The sequence below is a fragment of the Panthera uncia genome, assembly GCF_023721935.1.
Source record: "Panthera uncia isolate 11264 chromosome A3 unlocalized genomic scaffold, Puncia_PCG_1.0 HiC_scaffold_11, whole genome shotgun sequence".
NCBI lineage: Eukaryota > Metazoa > Chordata > Mammalia > Carnivora > Felidae > Panthera > Panthera uncia.
This window is the reverse complement of record NW_026057578.1, coordinates 28,820,620-28,837,574: the sequence shown is the minus strand read 5'-3', so window position 1 is coordinate 28,837,574 and position 16,955 is coordinate 28,820,620. Positions and strand designations below refer to the sequence as shown.

Below are 16,955 nucleotides of genomic sequence, written 5' to 3'. Positions count from 1 at the left end.
GTAGGAGGTCTAGGGAGTGGGGAGTGCCTGGGCAGAAAGGACTAGGAAGTGAGTTCACTGAGGTCTCATGGGGGTTCTGGCCAGCCCTTTCTCGGCCAGCTTTCTGTCCGCGGGCCCTTTCTAGAGCCTGGGGAAGTGGAAAGAGGGGGTGAGTGTGAGGAATACCAAGCTAGAAGTTCTCAATGAGTCTGCAGCTGAGACAGCTGAGCACCTGGAAGAAAAAGATGCTGCCAGTTGCTAAGGGAGCCCTGGTGGTGTCACTCCACCCTGGTGGGAGCTCTAGATGGCTTGGCCCAGCTCAGCCCCTGGCTAAGCCTTCTGCCCTGTCCCTTCTTCTCAAAGTCCCTGACGCCCCACAAGTATCTGCAGTCTGGGCTTGAGGGAGGTGCCCGGAGGTCAGGCCAGTCTACCTTCTGGTCTCTAGCAACATCACCTATGGCCCGAGCAGCGCTAGGGACTGGTCGTCCGGGGCCTGCTGAGGCCACTGCCCCCCCACCCCCACCCCGGGGCCTCAGGCCCTAGGCCAGGGCTCAACAGACACAGGCAGCGGATGGGGTTGCCCTTCTATTGGTCCGAGTCCTGAGCGAAGTCTGGGTGAGACATGGAGGTGAGAAGGCCCACGAGGCTCAGCAGCGTGGAGAAAAGCAGCAGGAAGGAGGCGGTGAAGAGCAGGGCCGGGAGAGCGCTGAGCACCAGCAGCAGGACAGCTGGCAGCAGATGGCTCCACGCTGTGGCCGCGACAGGCCACAAGGAGCTCAGCAGGTAGGAGCCGGTGGTGAAGAGCGCGTGGCACAACATCAGCGACAGCAGCAGGTAGAGGATCCCCTCCAGACCCCTCAGCACACGCTGAAATGGTTGCCGCCAGCACGACGTGGTCCACCACTGGGCCCAGCTCCGAGGTACGTGGCACCTGCACCAGCGCACCCAGCCCTGCCGCGTGACCCAGGCCGACCAGGGCACTGCCTGCTGCGGCCCCTCGCCAGCCCCGATGGCATCTGTCTCCACTTGGGGCTGCGGCATCATGGTTGGTGCACCTAGGGAGAGGGCCAGGCCAGCTGCAGAAGCAGCCCTGGAGATACCTGGGACCTCAAGGCAGGTGGGGGTCCAGGGGTCGGGAGGGTACCAGCGTGGGTGGGGTGGGGCTTTGAGCTGGGGCGTGGATCTTACCTCTGGGCAGAAACCCCTAAGTCATGTTGCTTCCTGCAGCGCTCAGGACCGCCTGGCAGCCAGAGTCCAGCCCCCACTGTCATTCCTCCCCCCTCCTCCCCCCCTCCCCGGGGTTCCCCATTGTGACCCGGGAGGGGGTGGAGTCCAGCCAAGAGAGGAGCCAGCCGCTGCGCAGCCTCTCCATGGCCCCTCCAGCCTGGCAGGGGCATGGGGTGAGCCCACAGATGTAGATTCCCAGGCTTTCCTGCGGGAAGCCCCCTCGGGATCCCCGTTCCTACCCTGCTACCTGATATCCAGTCCCACTCTGCTCTCTTGTCTGTCTTTCTGGACGCCCATTCTCTGGAACCACAGAGGAGGCCAGAATGGCCAACCCCAACCCACAAGCTCGGAAATGGCTGCCACATCCTGTCCTGCGCTCCCTGTCCCTCATCTCACCTTCTATTTCTTGTCCTTAGACTCAGACCCAGGTGTCCACTGTCCATATTGTGGGTCCGGAGGTCCCCTGAGTTCAGAGGTACGCTCCTGTGTGCTCAGCCCAGGATGGAGGAAAGGAGACCTGGGAAGCAGCATGGCCAGTGTATTTCTGGAGGGCACTCAGATCCAAGGATGGAGGCAGAAAGCCAGGCCGAGCAGGGCCATGGGCACGCCGCGCGCTCCCAGGAACAACCCCAGGCCCAGAAGCAGCAGCAGCAGGGCCTCGTGGGGGCTGAGTCTTCCTGGGACCACCGCTGCCGGAGGTAGGAGGACAGCCTCCCGCTGTCCCGGACCCTCACCGGCCCCCTGACTCCGGCCTCCCGTGAGAAGTGTGTGCTGTGGCCCGGGGGCGTCTGCGGGGCTGTGGAGAGAGCAGGTGGCCTCTGGGCTTCTAGAAGGTGACCACTTAGCCGCCTGCCAGGCTGCAGCGCACTTACCAGTGGAGCAGGTCGAAGGCCAGGAAACTGACCAGGAGCAGCAGCAGCAAGGCTGGCCCAGCCGTGGAAAAGACCGTCCGAATCGTCAGCCCCAGTGCCCCCAGCCCTAGAACGCTGTCGAGGAGCTGGGCCAGGTTAGGGCCCCAGGGGGACGTACGTGGACCCACTGGACTACACGACCCCTCCCCCGCACCCAGGCCCCTGGGAGGGACTGGGATAGGATAAGCAAGGGCTTTGGGCCTGGGTAAGCAGAGCTGGGTCATGGAGGGAGGTGGAGGTGACAGGAAGGACTAATGTGGGAGGGAGTGTGGGGAGTGGGTGTGTGGGAGGGAGTGGGGCCCTGGCAGACACTCAAGGGTGAGCTCGGTGGGAATCTCCCCCTCCCCACACACCCACCCACCAAACCCTCCTCACCTCTCGTTTCAGTCAGCTATTCTGGGACGGGGCAGCTGGGGCATTGTGACCTATTGCCAGGTGGGGCCCTGGGGCAGAGAGGGGGGCTGCTGCTGGTTTGGGCCTCATAAGCTTAGCCAGAAGGGAGTCAGTGATTTCTGAGAATGAAGACTCATCCCCTTGCCTTTGGGAATTCTCTGCCCTAGGGCGTCCCCCCCCCTCCCCCCGCCGTGGGGATCTGAGTTACCAGGAAGGCATTCTAACCCCATCATCACATGGGCAGCTGAGCACGAGAGGAAGGACTGCTTTCTTTCTCCTGCGGGTTCCCAGAGCTGTGTGTCCAGGGGCAATCATTCAATCTTCTTGTCGGCAGCTCTCTCTCCCCTGAGAGCTGGGTGATACCTGTGGGCCCCCGTGGGGGAATTTTCAGGATGGTAACCCTGGAGTGCAGAGATAGGCTCTGCCAGGAAGTTCCCTGAGGCTTTCTGGGGCTGGGCTCCCACCAGACTGCTAAGGGGTGGGGCAGGAGGGGGCTGTTTCTCAGCCCTGTGGTTTGTGGGAAGTGTCCCAGATACTGGGATTCCAGAAATGGCATAGATAACGTGAATGTAAGAGGGCCACATCATAGGAACCCCCAAACTGGAGGTTGAAGCTACCCTCTGAGAATGAAATTAAGGAAAATGGACAGATAAGGAAGAGATTGATCATCTGAAAAAAAAAACAAAACCCTATTCCCATGATAATCTGTAAGTGGGTGGTGGTTACAGAAGTTCCACCGCATCTCGGTTTAGTGACTTGAGAGGCAAGAGTGGAAGCGGATCATAACTAGGAACAGAATCCTTGTGCATATACCATACTTTGAAGGAAAACTGAATGGGGTGGGGGAAGAAGGGGACAGTGGCCATAGAGCCCCAAGGAGAGGAGACAGCAAGAATCAGGCACCAGGGGCTCCTGGTTGGTGGCTCAGTTGGTTAAGCAGCCAGATTCTCTGCATGGGCTCAGGTCATGATCTCACGGGTCGTGGAATCGAGTCCTGCCACAGGTTCTGTGCTGACAGAGTGGAGCCTGCTTGGGATTCTTACTCTCCCTCTCTCTCTCTCTGCCCCTCCCCTGCTTGCATGCATGTGTATCCACCTTATCTCTCCCTCTCTCCGCTAAAACAAATAAATAAACATTAAAAAAAAAAGAATCAGGTGGCGTATCTCATATCTGCCTCCAGTGGGCCCTGTCCAAAGACTCAAGCCTGGTGGACTTGACATCTTTGGAAGTGATGGGCTCAACAGTGCATAGAGCCAACGCTGCTGGCCCTTGGGACCATTCATTGGTGGTTCTTGCTTTGGTTCTTCCCAGAGTAATAAAGCAATGCCTGCAAAATTCTGAGGGAAGATTATTTCCAACCTAAACCCAGGTATCTGTCCAAATGATTATCACATATGAGAAGGGAATAAAGACATTGTAAGCCATGCAAGTTCTCAAAAATTTGACCTTGCATACACTCTTTCCTAGAAAGCTGCCGGAGGATGTGCTTCAGCAAAATCAGGCATTAAACTGCAAGGACAACACGAGACTAAAGAAATGAGGCTAAGTACAGGAAAGCAATGATGAGAAAGGCTCAGGATGTCAGCTGTGCTTCCCAGTGAAGAAAGCAAACAACCCAGCCTGGACTCAAAAGCAAGATGCTCCAGGAGGGATGTCTCCAGAAGAAAATGAGATTGATTATCTGCGGTTTTTAGATATGCTAAAAATAAATGTTCAGTTCCGCTGGTTGCTTTGGGATTAAATTATCCATTGGTGCCCAGAAAACCAAGCAGATGATAAAACAAAGTAATCACTAACTCCAGGGAACACAAAAAGTTGAACAGTAATATTTACATGGCCATAAGGTAAGCCCTGAATATCCATCCCAGTGATTTAGCTCTTTGGGAGGATGGAAGAAGTGTGTTAGTGTCCTTGAACGTATGTGTGGGGGAAGATGGTAGGAAAAGCGAAATCCTTAATTCCATAGCAGGAAATCTACAGATAACATCTAGACCTAGAAAAATTAAGAGGTAGCAATAGAAGCATAGAGATAAATACAAGGAGAAATGGAGAAGCATAGAAAAGAGTCTTCTATTGCAAGCCTAAAATGTGATTTACCTTTAAAACTATATTCTGTAGTATTTTGGTCAAAATGATGTAGTTCAACATAAAGAAAATTAATGGAGGGTCATATTGTAGAGGTCAGGAACATACCCTACTGGGATGAACGAAATACCAACTTCCAAATGTTACCTGGATGTGCTCTTGTAGCTTGAGATAGGATTTCCGGTGACAGCCTCAAACACCATCCAACTTGAAAGTTGTGAATCTCATGCATTTTAGATGGAGGTGCTCTAAATCTCCATCTAGTGCTTCTCAGCCTTTAATGTGCACATGAGCCTCCTGGGGTTGACTCCTCTGGGGATCTCGTTAAAATGCAGATTCTGATGCAGCAGGTCTGGGGTTGGCATTCTGCATTTCTAACAAGCTCCCAGGGGATGCCGGTCCTGTTGGTCCTCTGCCACATTTTGAGAAGGACGGCTCTCAGAGACATTGATGTACAAAAGAGAGAGAGAGAGCTGGGGGAGGTGGTGGGAGAGAGAGAGCACGGGTAGGTGGGGAGATGCCTCCTAGTGCATGTAGGTGCCATGGTGGGGGGGGCAGTCTCCATCAAGGCTCACCTCCATCACAGGGAGAGCACTTAGTACAGAGTGAGTTCTGCCCCCGCATCAGGGACAGAAGATTAGGAGGCCCAGGCAGGCAGTAGATTCTACTACTACTCTACTGTTGCAGCCAGACACATGGCCTCCTTTCTTTTCTTGATTTATTCCATCCATGCATGGGGGAATAAGAGGGCTGTATTAAGCTGTTCTCCCACCCTCAGTTCATCTGGTTAGTTTAGGAGCCCCTGGGAACCGCATATTATCTCGCTTCATCACAAAACCCTGAGATTAAGATATTATTGTCCCCATTTTACAGATGAGGAAACAGAGGCTCAGAGAGCGAGGGACTGTCCAAGGATACCCACACAAAATAATACAGCAGAGGCGGGTGTGAAATTAAGCCTGTGCGGTACCAAAGTCAGCTCTCCTCTCCACCTCCAGCCACCTGACCACCCTGGGGAGCCGGCAGGAGTGGAGCACCTCAGTGCAAACCTTGGAGCTGCGCCTCCAGAACCTGCTTCCAGGTACCCAAGTGGCAAGGGCCGAAGGCAACAGCCGAGCTGGGAGCAGATGCGAGGCGATGAGGAACTAATGAAGGAGCATAGAAGGCTCTGAGGGGTTCAGGGGGGCATGGAGGGACACGAAGGGGCCCTGAAGGTTGTTACAGGGCAGAAAGGGAAGGGGTAAGAGGTGAAAATAAGGATGAGGGGGCACAGGGGACACAATAGGTATCAGCACCCCACAGATCCGAGCCTCTGAGGGATCAGCCAGGGGTGGTCAGCATGCCCCATCCAGCCAGTCCCTTTGGGGGAATGTCCCCCAGTTCGTGGTCTGCCATTTCCTTCCTACAGAACCTTGCACTGTTGGGGAGAGTCAGCTCCCCTCAGCCCTGCTTGGTCAAGGTCTCTCTAAACCTTGAATATATGCACAGATACTTTTTTTTTAGTATTTATTTTTGAGAGAGAGAGAGAGAGCATGAGTAGGGGAGGGTCAGAGAGAGAGGGAGACACAGATTCCAAAGCAGACCCCCAGGCTCTGAGCCAGCTGTCAGCCCAGAGCCCCACACGGGGCTCGAACCCACAAACTGCAAGATCGTGACCTGAGCCGAAGTTGGGCGCCAACCAACTGAGCCACCCAGGCGCCCCTACACAGATACTTTTTGAGCACTGACTAGGGACCAGGTGCTGTTCTAGGTCCTGAGGTGCAGCTTTGAACATATGGGTACAAGAAGCTCTTCTGGAGTGTGGCTTATCTTTGCTGGGGGGTGGGGACCCACACAGTGAACACATAACAAAACAAGATAATCTCAAAATGTTGAGTTGCCTTGAAGACAATAATAAAACAGGGTGAGAGGATAGAGTGGGTGTGGAGGATGGGGCTTGCTTTCATCAGAATGGTCAGCAAAGGCTTTTGGAAACAGGTGACGCTGAAAAGCAACCTGTAGAATGAGGATGCAAATTTGGTGAACCAGGGCAAAGGCCCTGAGGCTGGATGGGCCTGATGTGTTGGAGGGACTGCTAGAATGCCAGTGTGGCTGGAGGAATATGAGCCAGAGTAGCCCAGGGTGATGAGAGGGGAAAGGTGTGGGTAGGGAAGAGCCTTGTCATAAGGGCCTGGCCGGTGAAACCCCTAGGGACTTAAGGCAGGAGCAAACTGACCAAAAATTTTTTTTTTAATTTTAAGGGAAGGAGGGAGGGAGGGAGAGAGACAGGGAGGGAGAGAGAGAGAGAGAGAGAGAGAGAGAGAGAGAGGGAGGGGGAGAACACAGTGGGGGAGGGGCAGAGAGAGGGAGAGAGAATCCCAAGCATTCACTACCAATCCCGAGGTGGGGCTCGAACTCCCTAACCATGAGGTCATGACCTAAGCCAAACCAACAGTTTGACGCTTCACCCACTGCACCACCCAGATGCCCCAGAACTTGACCCGATTTAACTGTGGGTGGGAACCTCAGAAGGCTGAGATGTCCTAGTTGGGTGGCCCCTCACACCCGTCTATCAAACTTGGGTGAGGTTGGGGTCGGAGACAGAGAAGTGGCCAGATTGGGCTTTGGAAGAAGAGGGAGCAGCCCTCAGGACCTGTTCAGACCCACTTCTAGCTCCACGGGAGCCTGTCCTGACCTCCCACGGCAAAGAAGCCTCAGCGTATAGTACTGTCTTTCTGCCCCTGATCTGGCCAGCCCCGTGCCTCAGGAACCCTTGGCTTTGGCGCCTTTCCTTGAGTTTTTCTAATCCCCCTTTGGTGCCTGGGACCCAGCAGTGCTTCCCAGGCGGGCGCTCCAAGGCAGAAGTGAGGCCGTGCGGGCTCTGACCCAGTTACTCCCGTTCTGGGGACTCTCCACCCAGAATGCTTGGGTTGGGGCAGATGCCTTGAGGCGCTCCAGGACTTGCTTCTGCCTTGGTGCTGGGTCAGTTCCAGGGGTACAGTGGGGTATTTCTTGGGAAGGATCATGTGAGACTGGGCCGCCAGAATGGTTTGGGGGTGATACAAAGTGTTTATATAGATAGAGGCCCTGCAAAAAATATTTGCTCAGGGCGGCACGCACTCCAGAGGATTCCTGGCCACCTCTGGACATCGCTTCTTAGGTGGGATGGCAGTATCTCCCTGGCGGGCTCCTTGCAAAGACAAAACACTGCCCAGAGGAGCACAGTGGACGCATTTCCTTCCTTCTGGGAGGCGATCTGGTGTGGAGGAATCAGAGGGGGCTGGGGAGCGGGAATGGGAAAGGGCCTGCGCTCTGGAATCCCGGGATCCGGGGCAACCAGCCAGCAAGAGACCCCGGGCTGCTGGCCCCCGGGAGGACACTGAAGTGGCTGTGGGGAAGGCAGCAGGGAGGGCCGGACGCGCGCGCATCAGGCCTCGGCCCCTCCACCCACGGCCCCAGCCCGCTGGGTATCGGCTCCCGCTCCTCTCCTCGGATTATGTAAACCCAGAACGTGGCAGCCGGGTGAGCAAAGGAGTAGGGGAGGGCAGGGGGAAGGAGGAGAGAAGAGAGGCGGGGCCGGAGAAGGGGATGGCGGTGGGAAGCACCGCCTCTGGTTGGGCCCCTCGAGTGGTCTTTCGGAAAGATTGCTGGAGGGCTAGTCCTCCCCCCACCCGCGCTCCGCCCCCGCCCCACCCCCCGCCTCACCCCCCCCCCCCCCCCCGTCTTTCTGTCCCATCCACCCTGGCAGGGGGCCTCTGATTCTGGGTGGATTTCCCTCTCGGGTAGCAGTTTCCTCCCCAAAGTTCTCAGCTTTGCTGCCTTGGCCAAGTCAGTTGGGCGCTCTGAGCCTCAGTTTACCAGTTTGTAAAATAAGGTTTGATCGAGAGGCCACGTGCAAAGCGCCTGGCACGGTGTGTGACGCCAAGTAGGTGCCCACTGTGGGGCGGGCGCCTCACAGGATTAAGTGGGATCAGGGGTGCCGAGGGGCTGTACAAACCCCAGAGGGCAGCGCACCAGCCGGGCGGGTGAGCTCGGGACGGCCGGAGGGGGCGGGGCAGGGTCGGCGGGTGCGGAGACCCGCGGCGGCCGCTCCGGGGTCTGTCGCTGGAGCACCGCCCGGGCTCTGCCCTGCCCACCCCTCCCCTCCCGGGTCCCAGGCCCGCGGGCGTGCGGTGGGCGGGCCGGAGGCGCAGGGGGCGTGCGGCGGCGGCAGGAAGGGGCGGGGGGCTCCCGAGCGCCCGGCAGGAAGAGACAAACCCACCGACCGCAGCAGGCCCCGCGCATCCGCACCTTTGGACTCAGCCATGTGGGGTCTCCTGCTCGCCTTGGCCACCTTCGCGCCTGCCGTCGATCTGGGTCTGGGGACGCCCGGCGCCTCCGGGCTGGGCCTCGCGCCGCCCGCTACCACCAAGGCCCCGGTCTCCACCCTGGCCCCGAGTAGCAACCCGGCACAGCAGCCCTCGGGGAAGAATAACGGTGAGCGCCCGGACCGAGGGCCCGCTTCTCGGGCTAGTCGGTCACCCTACTCTCCCATCCACTGTGTGCCGACCCTTCCCCAACACACACACACACACACACACACACACACACACGTACGCACACACACACTCACGCTCACACACTCCCTGCCTGGAGCTTGTGTGCCGACCCTTCCCCAGCGCGCGCGCGCGCGCACACACACACACACACACACACACTCTCCTCCCTTCCTTCCTCCCTGCCCCTTGTTACGGCTGCTGACTCAGCAGCCCTAGTTCCCGGCCAGACCAAGTCAGCGGTCCTGGGACTGGAGCCAGTAGGATGTTGCCTCTTTCAGCCCCAAACCTTCCCTTTTCACAGATGAGAAAACTGAGACCGGAGCCAGCAGAAGGGGAGAAAGAGGCACAGACAAAAGCACCGAGACTAAATGGTGCAGAATCAGACTTAGGACAGAGAGAGCTTAAGGGCAGGGGCTGGAAGGAAAGAAGGAGAGCAAGGCTGGGAGAGTGCTTTTTGCTGAGGCTGCCTGGAGGCTAGGGGCACCATCAGGGGAAGGGGAGAGGCAGGCTGCCTGACTTCCTGACTTTTCGGAAGTGAGTAGGTAGAGGAGGAAGTCAAAGGGATGGCCCCCAGGAGGGCTTCTCAGAGGAGGCAAATGAAACTGGGTCCTGAAGGGTGGATATCTCTGAATTAGGAAGAGCCAAAAAGAGAGAGCAGCGAAGAAGAAACAGTATGTGGAAAGGCATGGGTCACCAGATAGGAAAATGTACAGCCCGTTCTGGAGGTACCTGTAGAGCCTGCGTGGGTGCGTGGGGAGCTAGTGGCATCTGCCGTGTTCCAGGCCCTGTGCTGAGGGCGAGCAGGACACAGGCCAGCCCTGGAAAGCCTGAGCACCCAGACAAACATGAATCTGAGGACGGAACATCTCAGCCCAGAGGGCAGATGCAGCGATAAAGGCAGCACCGAGGCTTTGGAGCATGAGACTAAGTCTGGAGCTGAGGAAGGCTGCTGGGCTGAAATTCAAAGAATGGGAGTTAGGTAATGAGATCAGGGGTGGGGGACGGTGTGACGGAGAGGGTCAGCCCAGGCAAAGGCTTGGAGATAAAGAACTAAACTCAGCTCTTTGGAGCAACCAAATAGTTCCCAGTGGCTGGGTGTAGCTCTCCGTTGGGGAGGGTCAGCGATGAGGCTGGCCAAACATGTAGTCACGTCAAGAAGGAGAAGAAGCCAAGAACGTGCCGGGAGAGGCAGGTGGGGGTCAGACTTCAAGTCCATGCTAAGGTCTTTAGATACTTGAGGTCGGGGGTGGGGGTGCTGCTATGGGCTTGCATGCTTCTTGGGCTGGCAGACCACTCCATCTGCCCTGATGTGCCTCCCTGGTCCCCAGGGACCTCAGAACAGCACGTCCGGATTCGCTTCGTCAAGAAGAAAAAGGTCATTATAAAGAAAAGAAAGAAGCTAACTAGACCCAGACCACTGGTGACTACTGGGCCTCCAGTGATCACCACCCCTGCGGGAGCCCTTGACCTCCCAGAGGAGAAGGAACCAGGTACTGCCCTTCCGGGGGGCCCTGCCCAAACTTGCAGCCCATGGGCCACATACTGACATCACCTTTGGCCTCATGGGCAAAGGCATGGTCCCAGCTCGCCCAGCACATGGGCAAGCGTAGGCTCGGCTTCCTACCTGCCCTGACCACTCTCTCTCTCTCTCTCTCTCTCTCTGGTCCTGTTTCACTGCTCTGTCCCTGCCCCAGGCTGCCCCCCTTTGGGTCTGGAGTCCCTGCGAGTTTCAGATAGCCAGCTCGAGGCATCCAGCAGCCAGTCCTTTGGTCTTGGACCACACCGGGGACGGCTCAACATCCAGGTCAGCAGTCCTGGGTCCAATTAGGGCAACCCTTAGGAATTTCTTCCCTGCACCTCTCCAGGCACCATCCTGGCCCACCCTATACTGTTCACCTGGGTCTCATGGCCATGTCTTGTGCCCACAGTCAGGCCTGGAGGATGGTGATCTCTATGATGGGGCCTGGTGTGCTGAGCCTCAGGATGCTGAGCCGTGGCTTCAGGTGGATGCCAGGCGCCCCACCCGCTTCTCGGGCATTATCACACAGGGCAGGAACTCTGTTTGGAGGTGAGGCAGGCTAGCCCAGTCCAGGAAGTCACGGGTAGACTCGGGAGGGTTGGGGTGGGAGTCCCGAGGCCACGGAGGATCTCTCCCGACCTCTCCTGCCAGGTACGACTGGGTCACATCATACAAGGTCCAGTTCAGCAATGACAGCCGGACGTGGTGGGGGAGCAGGAACCGTAGCAGTGGGATGGATGCGGTGAGTGGTCCCATGGGGGCTGGGCCCCACTGTAGGGTACTAGGCTGGGCTGGGGCTCCTCTGAGGTCAAGGAACAGACGCCCACTCAGCATCCCAGGAGAAAGGGGGTTGTTGTCAAGATGCGTGGCACCCACCAGGCAGCCTTGGGGCCAAGCTGCTTTGGAATATGCCTACCTCCTCCCCAGATACTTTCTCCACGGGGTGGGTCTGCTTCATGCTGTAGCTTCCTGCTGGAACACCCTTTCTGGTCGATGGGCCTCAGACCCTTGCGCCACTTCTCACCTCCCCGCCACTCTGGCTTTCCCATCTGACGGACCTCTTTTTATACCAGGCTACAGTGTGGGGCCCGGTCAGCTTTAGGACTGGCTGTTCCTGAGCGATGGGGCCATATTGGTCTAATAAGCTGCGACCCAGTCAGAAAGCGTGGTTGCCTAGAGCGGCCCGTTGGCAGGGGGTAGGAGAGGTGGGCGGGTGGTCTGTGTTTGACAGAGAGTGCAGGTCTCCAGGCAAGCCCGCCACGGTGGGTTTGGTGGTGAGCTCAGAGGCCTGAGCTCCTTCTCTGCTTCCAGGCCAGGCTGCTGGGGTTTGAGCAGTCCCATTAAAGGACTCGATGCCCCCAGGTATTTCCTGCCAATTCAGACCCAGAGACACCGGTGCTGAACCTCCTGCCTGAGCCCCAGGTGGCCCGCTTCATTCGCCTGCTGCCCCAGACCTGGCTCCAGGGAGGCGATTCCTGCCTCCGGGCAGAGATCCTGGCCTGCCCTGTCTCAGGTGGGCAGTCGGACAAGGGCTGGATGAGCAGGGTAAAAACCTCCGCCATGGACTCCCCCTTGACCGTGAATTCATTCTCCACCAGATCCTAACGACCTATTCCCTAAGGCCCCTGCACTGGGATCCTCTGATCCTTTGGACTTCCGGCATCACAATTACAAGGCCATGAGGAAGGTCAGACATGAACTCCTATGACCCAGGAGGGAGGAGCTGCCTAGCTCAGGTCCCCTTCCCACCAGGGCATAACCTGCTATGACTGTCCTCATGTCCCTACTCCCCCTACTGTCTCATCCTTCTCGCCCGTTGACCCCTAAACTCTGCCCCGGTTTCCTTTGCTGTGGTATTTCCCTCATCCTAACCCTTCCTTCTGGTCTGCTATTGCTCTGGTCCTATTTGGTGCCATGGTGTCCCATCTTTGTGGGCCACCGCTGGTTTTTGTGAGCGCTTCCATGGCCTCATGTGGTCTGACCCTTGGGTCTAATCCTCCCGTGCCCCATGCCGTGCTATACTCTGCCCCTGCCCACCCCCCCAGCTGATGAAGCAGGTGAACGAGCAGTGCCCCAACGTCACCCGCATCTACAGCATTGGGAAGAGCCACCAGGGCCTGAAGCTGTACGTGATGGAAATGTCGGACCACCCTGGCCAACATGAGCTGGGTACTGGCAGGTTCTGGGCAGGGAGAGGTAGGCACAGGGAAGGGTTGTGGGCGCGAGCCCACGTGGAGCCCCTGTGTTCCCAGGAGAGCCTGAGGTGCGCTATGTGGCCGGCATGCATGGGAATGAGGCCCTGGGGCGGGAGTTGCTCCTGCTTCTGATGCAGTACCTGTGCCGTGAGTTCCTGCGAGGGGACCCGCGCGTGACCCGGCTGCTCACCGAGACACGTATTCACCTGCTGCCCTCCATGAACCCTGATGGTTATGAGACTGCCTTTCGCCGGGTAGGCCGCCTGGCATGAGGGCCACCCCGCTCCTTCTGCCCTGATGCCTGCTTGGCTTGAACAGGCCCCTTCCCTGGCAGGGCTCGGAGCTGGTAGGCTGGGCAGAGGGCCGCTGGAACCAGCAGGGCATTGACCTTAACCATAATTTTGCTGACCTCAACACACCGCTGTGGGAAGCAGAGGATGACGGGCTAGTGCCTGACACCGTCCCCAACCATCACCTGCCACTGCCCACTTACTACACCCTGCCCAACGCCACCGTGAGTATTCTGGGGAAGTGGCGGAGGGTCGTCGGGGGGCTCTTGTCTCTGTCTCCCACCTCACCCCACCTGACCCTATCTAGGTGGCTCCCGAAACGCGGGCAGTGATCGAGTGGATGAAGCGGATCCCCTTTGTGCTGAGCGCCAACCTCCATGGGGGTGAGCTCGTGGTGTCCTACCCGTTCGACATGACCCGGACCCCGTGGGCTGCCCGTGAACTCACGCCCACCCCGGATGATGCCGTATTCCGCTGGCTCAGCACCGTCTATGCTGGCACTAACCGGGCCATGCAGGACCCAGACCGCCGACCCTGCCACAGCCAAGACTTCTCCTTGCACGGCAACATCATCAACGGCGCTGACTGGCACACAGTCCCCGGGAGTATGTGCCTCAGGGTAGAGTTAGCCCTGGCCCCAGAACCCTGTCCCCGTGAGACAGTCTGCTCGGTCCGCATAGAGCAGCGGTGTTGACCATCCCTCCGGGAAGTGTCTCACAGAGGAGGGCTACCAGGCGGGCAGGGCTCCCTTCCCCCACTTAGGCTCCAGTATGCATGGCCACCCTAGGTATGAATGACTTCAGCTACCTGCACACCAACTGCTTTGAGGTCACCGTGGAGCTGTCCTGTGACAAGTTTCCTCACGAGAACGAGCTGCCCCAGGAGTGGGAGAACAACAAAGATGCCCTCCTCACCTACCTGGAGCAGGTTGGATCCGAATCCCCCCCGACCCTGGCCTGCCGTGGTCTGTTGTCCGTGTAGGGTTGCAGCTCCCACCAGGGGGGGCCTTCCAGGGTCCGACCGGACGTGCTGACTCACAGAGGCCTTGGGTCACACTTGGTATCAGATTGACCTGGAGGGTTAGAGCACTGAAAGCACAGTCTGCCGCAGGGCAGCATCAGACATCATCAGCCGGGAGGTGTAAACCGCACAGCAGTATAGACCCGGGTCCACGGAGCTGTCCCAGAGCTGTCTTGGGAGAGCTGTTCTCAGAAAAGACCTATTATTCAAGTGCAGGGGGTGTCCTGGCATAGATGCGTCACATCCCACAGGAACTATATCCCTTGTGATGGCTCTGTGAGTATGGTTTCCAAAGGTTCCAAAATGACAAGCCCTATGTCAAGGGTCGCTGAACTTGGGGAAACCCAAAGATGAGCCTTCCTACCAGGTGTTTGTAGTTCTCCCAGTCCAGATGCATTTTATCCATCAGGAGTTTATTTTATTTTATTTTATTTTATTTTTATTATTTTTTTATTTTTATTTTATTTTATTTTTTTAACGTTTATTTATTTTTGAGACAGAGAGAGAGACAGAGCATGAATGGGGGAGGGACAGAGAGAGAGGGAGACACAGAATCGGAAGCAGGCTCCAGGCTCTGAGCCATCAGCCCAGAGCCCGACGCAGGGCTTGAACTCACGGACCGCGAGATGGTGACCTGAGCTGAAGTCAGACGCTTAACCGACTGAGCCACCCAGGCACCCCCGCTTTTTTTTAAAAACATATATTTATTTTTGAGAGAGAGAGCATGCACATGAGCAGTGGAAAGGCAGAAAGAGAGGGGGACAGAGGATCCAAAGTGGGCTCTGTGTTGAGAGCAGAGAGCCCGATGTGGGGCTCGAACGCACGAACTGAGAATGTGACCTGAGCCGAAATTGGACGCTTAACCGACTGAGCCACCCAGGTGCCCCCATCAGGAGTTACTTTTACCAGGGTATTGCCACCTAGGAACATAGACATGCCATCGTCAAGTCTGCCGTGAACAGAGCTGGAAAATGAGGTGAAGGTCACACCTCATGCAGAAAGAAAAGGGTTTTGATAGCCTTTTCCCGCACAGGTGCGAGTGGGCATTGCAGGAGTTGTGCGGGACAAGGACACAGAACTCGGGATTGCCGATGCTGTCATTTCTGTGGACGGGATTAACCACGATGTAACGACAGGTGTGTCGGGGAGGGGATGGCGGAGGTGTGGGAGGCCTTCAGGCAGGGTCAGAAGCTGAGGATCACTGGATCCTGATCGTGACCTTCACTCTTGTCAGCATGGGACGGGGATTACTGGCGCCTGCTGACCCCAGGGGACTATATGGTGACCGCCAGTGCTGAGGGCTATCACTCAGTGACGAGGAGCTGCCGGGTCACCTTTGAAGAGGGCCCAGTGCCCTGCAATTTCCACCTCACCAAGACTCCCAAACAAAGACTTCGAGAACTGCTCGCCTCCGGGGCCAAAGTGCCCCCAGACCTTCGGAGGCGTCTGGAGCGCCTGAGGGGGCAGAAGAATTAACACCTCCAGGTGAACATCCCCAGAGCCTTGGGCAGGCTGGACCTGTCCAGAACTGAAAGCGGGAGGGACAGAGTGGGGGGAGAGGTGCTGAGGCTCATTAAAGCTACTTGGTACCTCAGGCAGCCTTCCTGCCGTCTCTGAGTCCCAGGTCCCGCCCCTGGGCCAGGCCTCTGCTTCCCCTCCTCCCCGATCCTAGTCCACACACGCTGGCAGGCTCTCATCAGATGACTTCTGGAGAAATGGTGTGGAAAGAGGATCCCGCCCGGGTTCTTGAACCTAGGGCTCGCCAGAGCAACTCCTCCATCAATCAGCTTCTGCAGCAGGAACCATTGCAGTGCTCAGACCCAAGCATGCAAGGCGTCAAGGATAAACAGTGCCCTCCCAGCCTCCTGGGGCTCACCGTCAAGAGAGGGGACAGTTTGGCACGGTGCAGGCCATGCTGTGGGAGCACAGACGGGATTACATACGTGGGTGTGAAATATGGCAGCGCAGTTCGGCAGGGACTCAAAAGGTCAAGGATGCAACAGATGGGAAGGTTCTCGGAGGTTAGATGGGAGGCGGCCCAAGTGTGGGGTATGGACCGAGAGCTCCAAGGAGAGACAAGACGAGGAAGACAGAACAGCGGGGGACATTAGGATTTGCTCCACCAGCCCTCTTTGGAAGGTGTTGGTAAATGACAAGATTTGATTCGTTTCCTTCAGACTGAAGGGCAAATTATGTGTCAGTCTTGCGAGGGAAATAGCCCGCTTAGGTATTTTAAGCAGAGGAAAATTTAACGCTGGGCATTGGCTATAAAGGTTTTGGAAGAGCTGGATGAGAAAAAGAGAGAAAGGAGTTTTACCTGAAAATCAGGCCACTTACCATTTGCAGCCACTTTGCCATGATCACTTGTCATGTCTCGAGGCTGAAGCAGAATAATTTCTTCCTTCCTTCCACTTTCTAATTTCCAACCTACAAAATCCACTGGCAAAATCTAACTGTAACTGGGGTGCCCGGCTGGCTCAGTCAGTGGAGCGTGCAACCCTTGATCTCGGGGTCGTGAGTTCCAGCCCCATGTTGGGCGTAGAGGTTACTTAAAGAAATAAAATGTTCAGAAAAATCTAACTGTACCCTAGCTTGCAAAGAAGCCCACAAAATGTGGTTTCCAGGCGCACCACCCCCCCCCCGCCCCCCGCCCTGCAGTTCAGAGGAGAGCTTGTAAGGGGCAATTACTAACGTGTAGATTCAACACAAAGACATCCATATAGCCTTCTGTTAGGCAAGCTGTGCCTTAGTGTGGGCTGTTGTCTTGTCTTTGTTTCTAGAGCTGTTTCCGCCCCTCATATTTTCTTTTAATAAAATGC

The 16,955-nt window shown here is 56.9% G+C and overlaps 3 protein-coding genes and 1 long non-coding RNA gene across 7 annotated transcripts; 2 read left to right on the top strand and 2 right to left on the bottom strand.

Annotated features, from left to right (window-relative positions):
* Window positions 1–551: 551 nt before the first annotated feature.
* On the bottom strand, window positions 552–1,691 carry TMEM239 (transmembrane protein 239). 3 transcript variants are annotated; one of them, XM_049651060.1, is made up of 2 exons: window positions 1,603–1,691; window positions 552–1,034 (listed from the first exon to the last, which is right to left on the bottom strand). In XM_049651060.1, the coding sequence occupies exon 2, from the start codon at window positions 1,021–1,023 to the stop codon at window positions 565–567; it is 459 nt and encodes a 152-aa protein (XP_049507017.1). In that variant the 5' UTR covers window positions 1,024–1,034; window positions 1,603–1,691; the 3' UTR covers window positions 552–564. The 3 variants fall into 3 exon arrangements, with proteins under 3 accessions (XP_049507017.1, XP_049507016.1, XP_049507018.1); XM_049651059.1 differs by lacking the exon at window positions 1,603–1,691 and adding an exon at window positions 1,168–1,272; XM_049651061.1 differs by lacking the exon at window positions 1,603–1,691 and adding an exon at window positions 1,183–1,265 and having other exon boundaries at window positions 552–1,099.
* Window positions 1,692–1,728: 37 nt separating this feature from the next.
* Window positions 1,729–2,591, bottom strand: CA3H20orf141 (chromosome A3 C20orf141 homolog). The gene is made up of 2 exons (XM_049651058.1): window positions 2,079–2,591; window positions 1,729–2,002 (listed from the first exon to the last, which is right to left on the bottom strand). The coding sequence occupies exons 1-2, from the start codon at window positions 2,339–2,341 to the stop codon at window positions 1,762–1,764; spliced, it is 504 nt and encodes a 167-aa protein (XP_049507015.1). The 5' UTR covers window positions 2,342–2,591; the 3' UTR covers window positions 1,729–1,761.
* LOC125936770 (uncharacterized) lies at window positions 1,814–4,238 on the top strand. The gene is made up of 2 exons (XR_007462119.1): window positions 1,814–1,904; window positions 3,978–4,238. It is a non-coding gene; the product is annotated as an uncharacterized LOC125936770 (long non-coding RNA).
* A 3,634-nt stretch (window positions 4,239–7,872) lies between these two features.
* CPXM1 (carboxypeptidase X, M14 family member 1) lies at window positions 7,873–16,779 on the top strand. 2 transcript variants are annotated; one of them, XM_049651057.1, is made up of 15 exons: window positions 7,873–8,096; window positions 8,845–9,050; window positions 10,441–10,602; window positions 10,807–10,916; window positions 11,041–11,180; window positions 11,283–11,373; window positions 11,994–12,144; window positions 12,230–12,318; window positions 12,677–12,800; window positions 12,884–13,080; window positions 13,161–13,340; window positions 13,424–13,721; window positions 13,904–14,043; window positions 15,170–15,272; window positions 15,371–16,779. In XM_049651057.1, the coding sequence occupies exons 2-15, from the start codon at window positions 8,879–8,881 to the stop codon at window positions 15,610–15,612; spliced, it is 2,199 nt and encodes a 732-aa protein (XP_049507014.1). In that variant the 5' UTR covers window positions 7,873–8,096; window positions 8,845–8,878; the 3' UTR covers window positions 15,613–16,779. The 2 variants fall into 2 exon arrangements, with proteins under 2 accessions (XP_049507014.1, XP_049507012.1); XM_049651055.1 differs by lacking the exon at window positions 7,873–8,096 and having other exon boundaries at window positions 8,579–9,050.
* The last annotated feature ends 176 nt before the right edge of the window (window positions 16,780–16,955 follow it).

What these genes read in the sequence shown, in the direction of transcription:
- TMEM239 (XM_049651061.1), bottom strand. Translation starts at nt 1,250, where the DNA reads ATGACAGTGGGGGCTGGACTCTGGCTGCCAGGCGGTCCTGAGCGCTGC. An exon ending in AGGAAGCAACATGACTTAGG is followed by an intron (nt 1,100 to 1,182) that starts GGTTTCTGCCCA and finishes CCCCTGGACCCC; the next exon opens with CACCTGCCTTGAGGTCCCAG.
- CA3H20orf141 (XM_049651058.1), bottom strand. Translation starts at nt 2,341, where the DNA reads ATGACCCAGCTCTGCTTACCCAGGCCCAAAGCCCTTGCTTATCCTATC. An exon ending in GCCTTCGACCTGCTCCACTG is followed by an intron (nt 2,003 to 2,078) that starts GTAAGTGCGCTG and finishes CTCTCTCCACAG; the next exon opens with CCCCGCAGACGCCCCCGGGC.
- CPXM1 (XM_049651057.1), top strand. Translation starts at nt 8,879, where the DNA reads ATGTGGGGTCTCCTGCTCGCCTTGGCCACCTTCGCGCCTGCCGTCGAT. An exon ending in GCCCTCGGGGAAGAATAACG is followed by an intron (nt 9,051 to 10,440) that starts GTGAGCGCCCGG and finishes CCTGGTCCCCAG; the next exon opens with GGACCTCAGAACAGCACGTC. An exon ending in CCCAGAGGAGAAGGAACCAG is followed by an intron (nt 10,603 to 10,806) that starts GTACTGCCCTTC and finishes TCCCTGCCCCAG; the next exon opens with GCTGCCCCCCTTTGGGTCTG.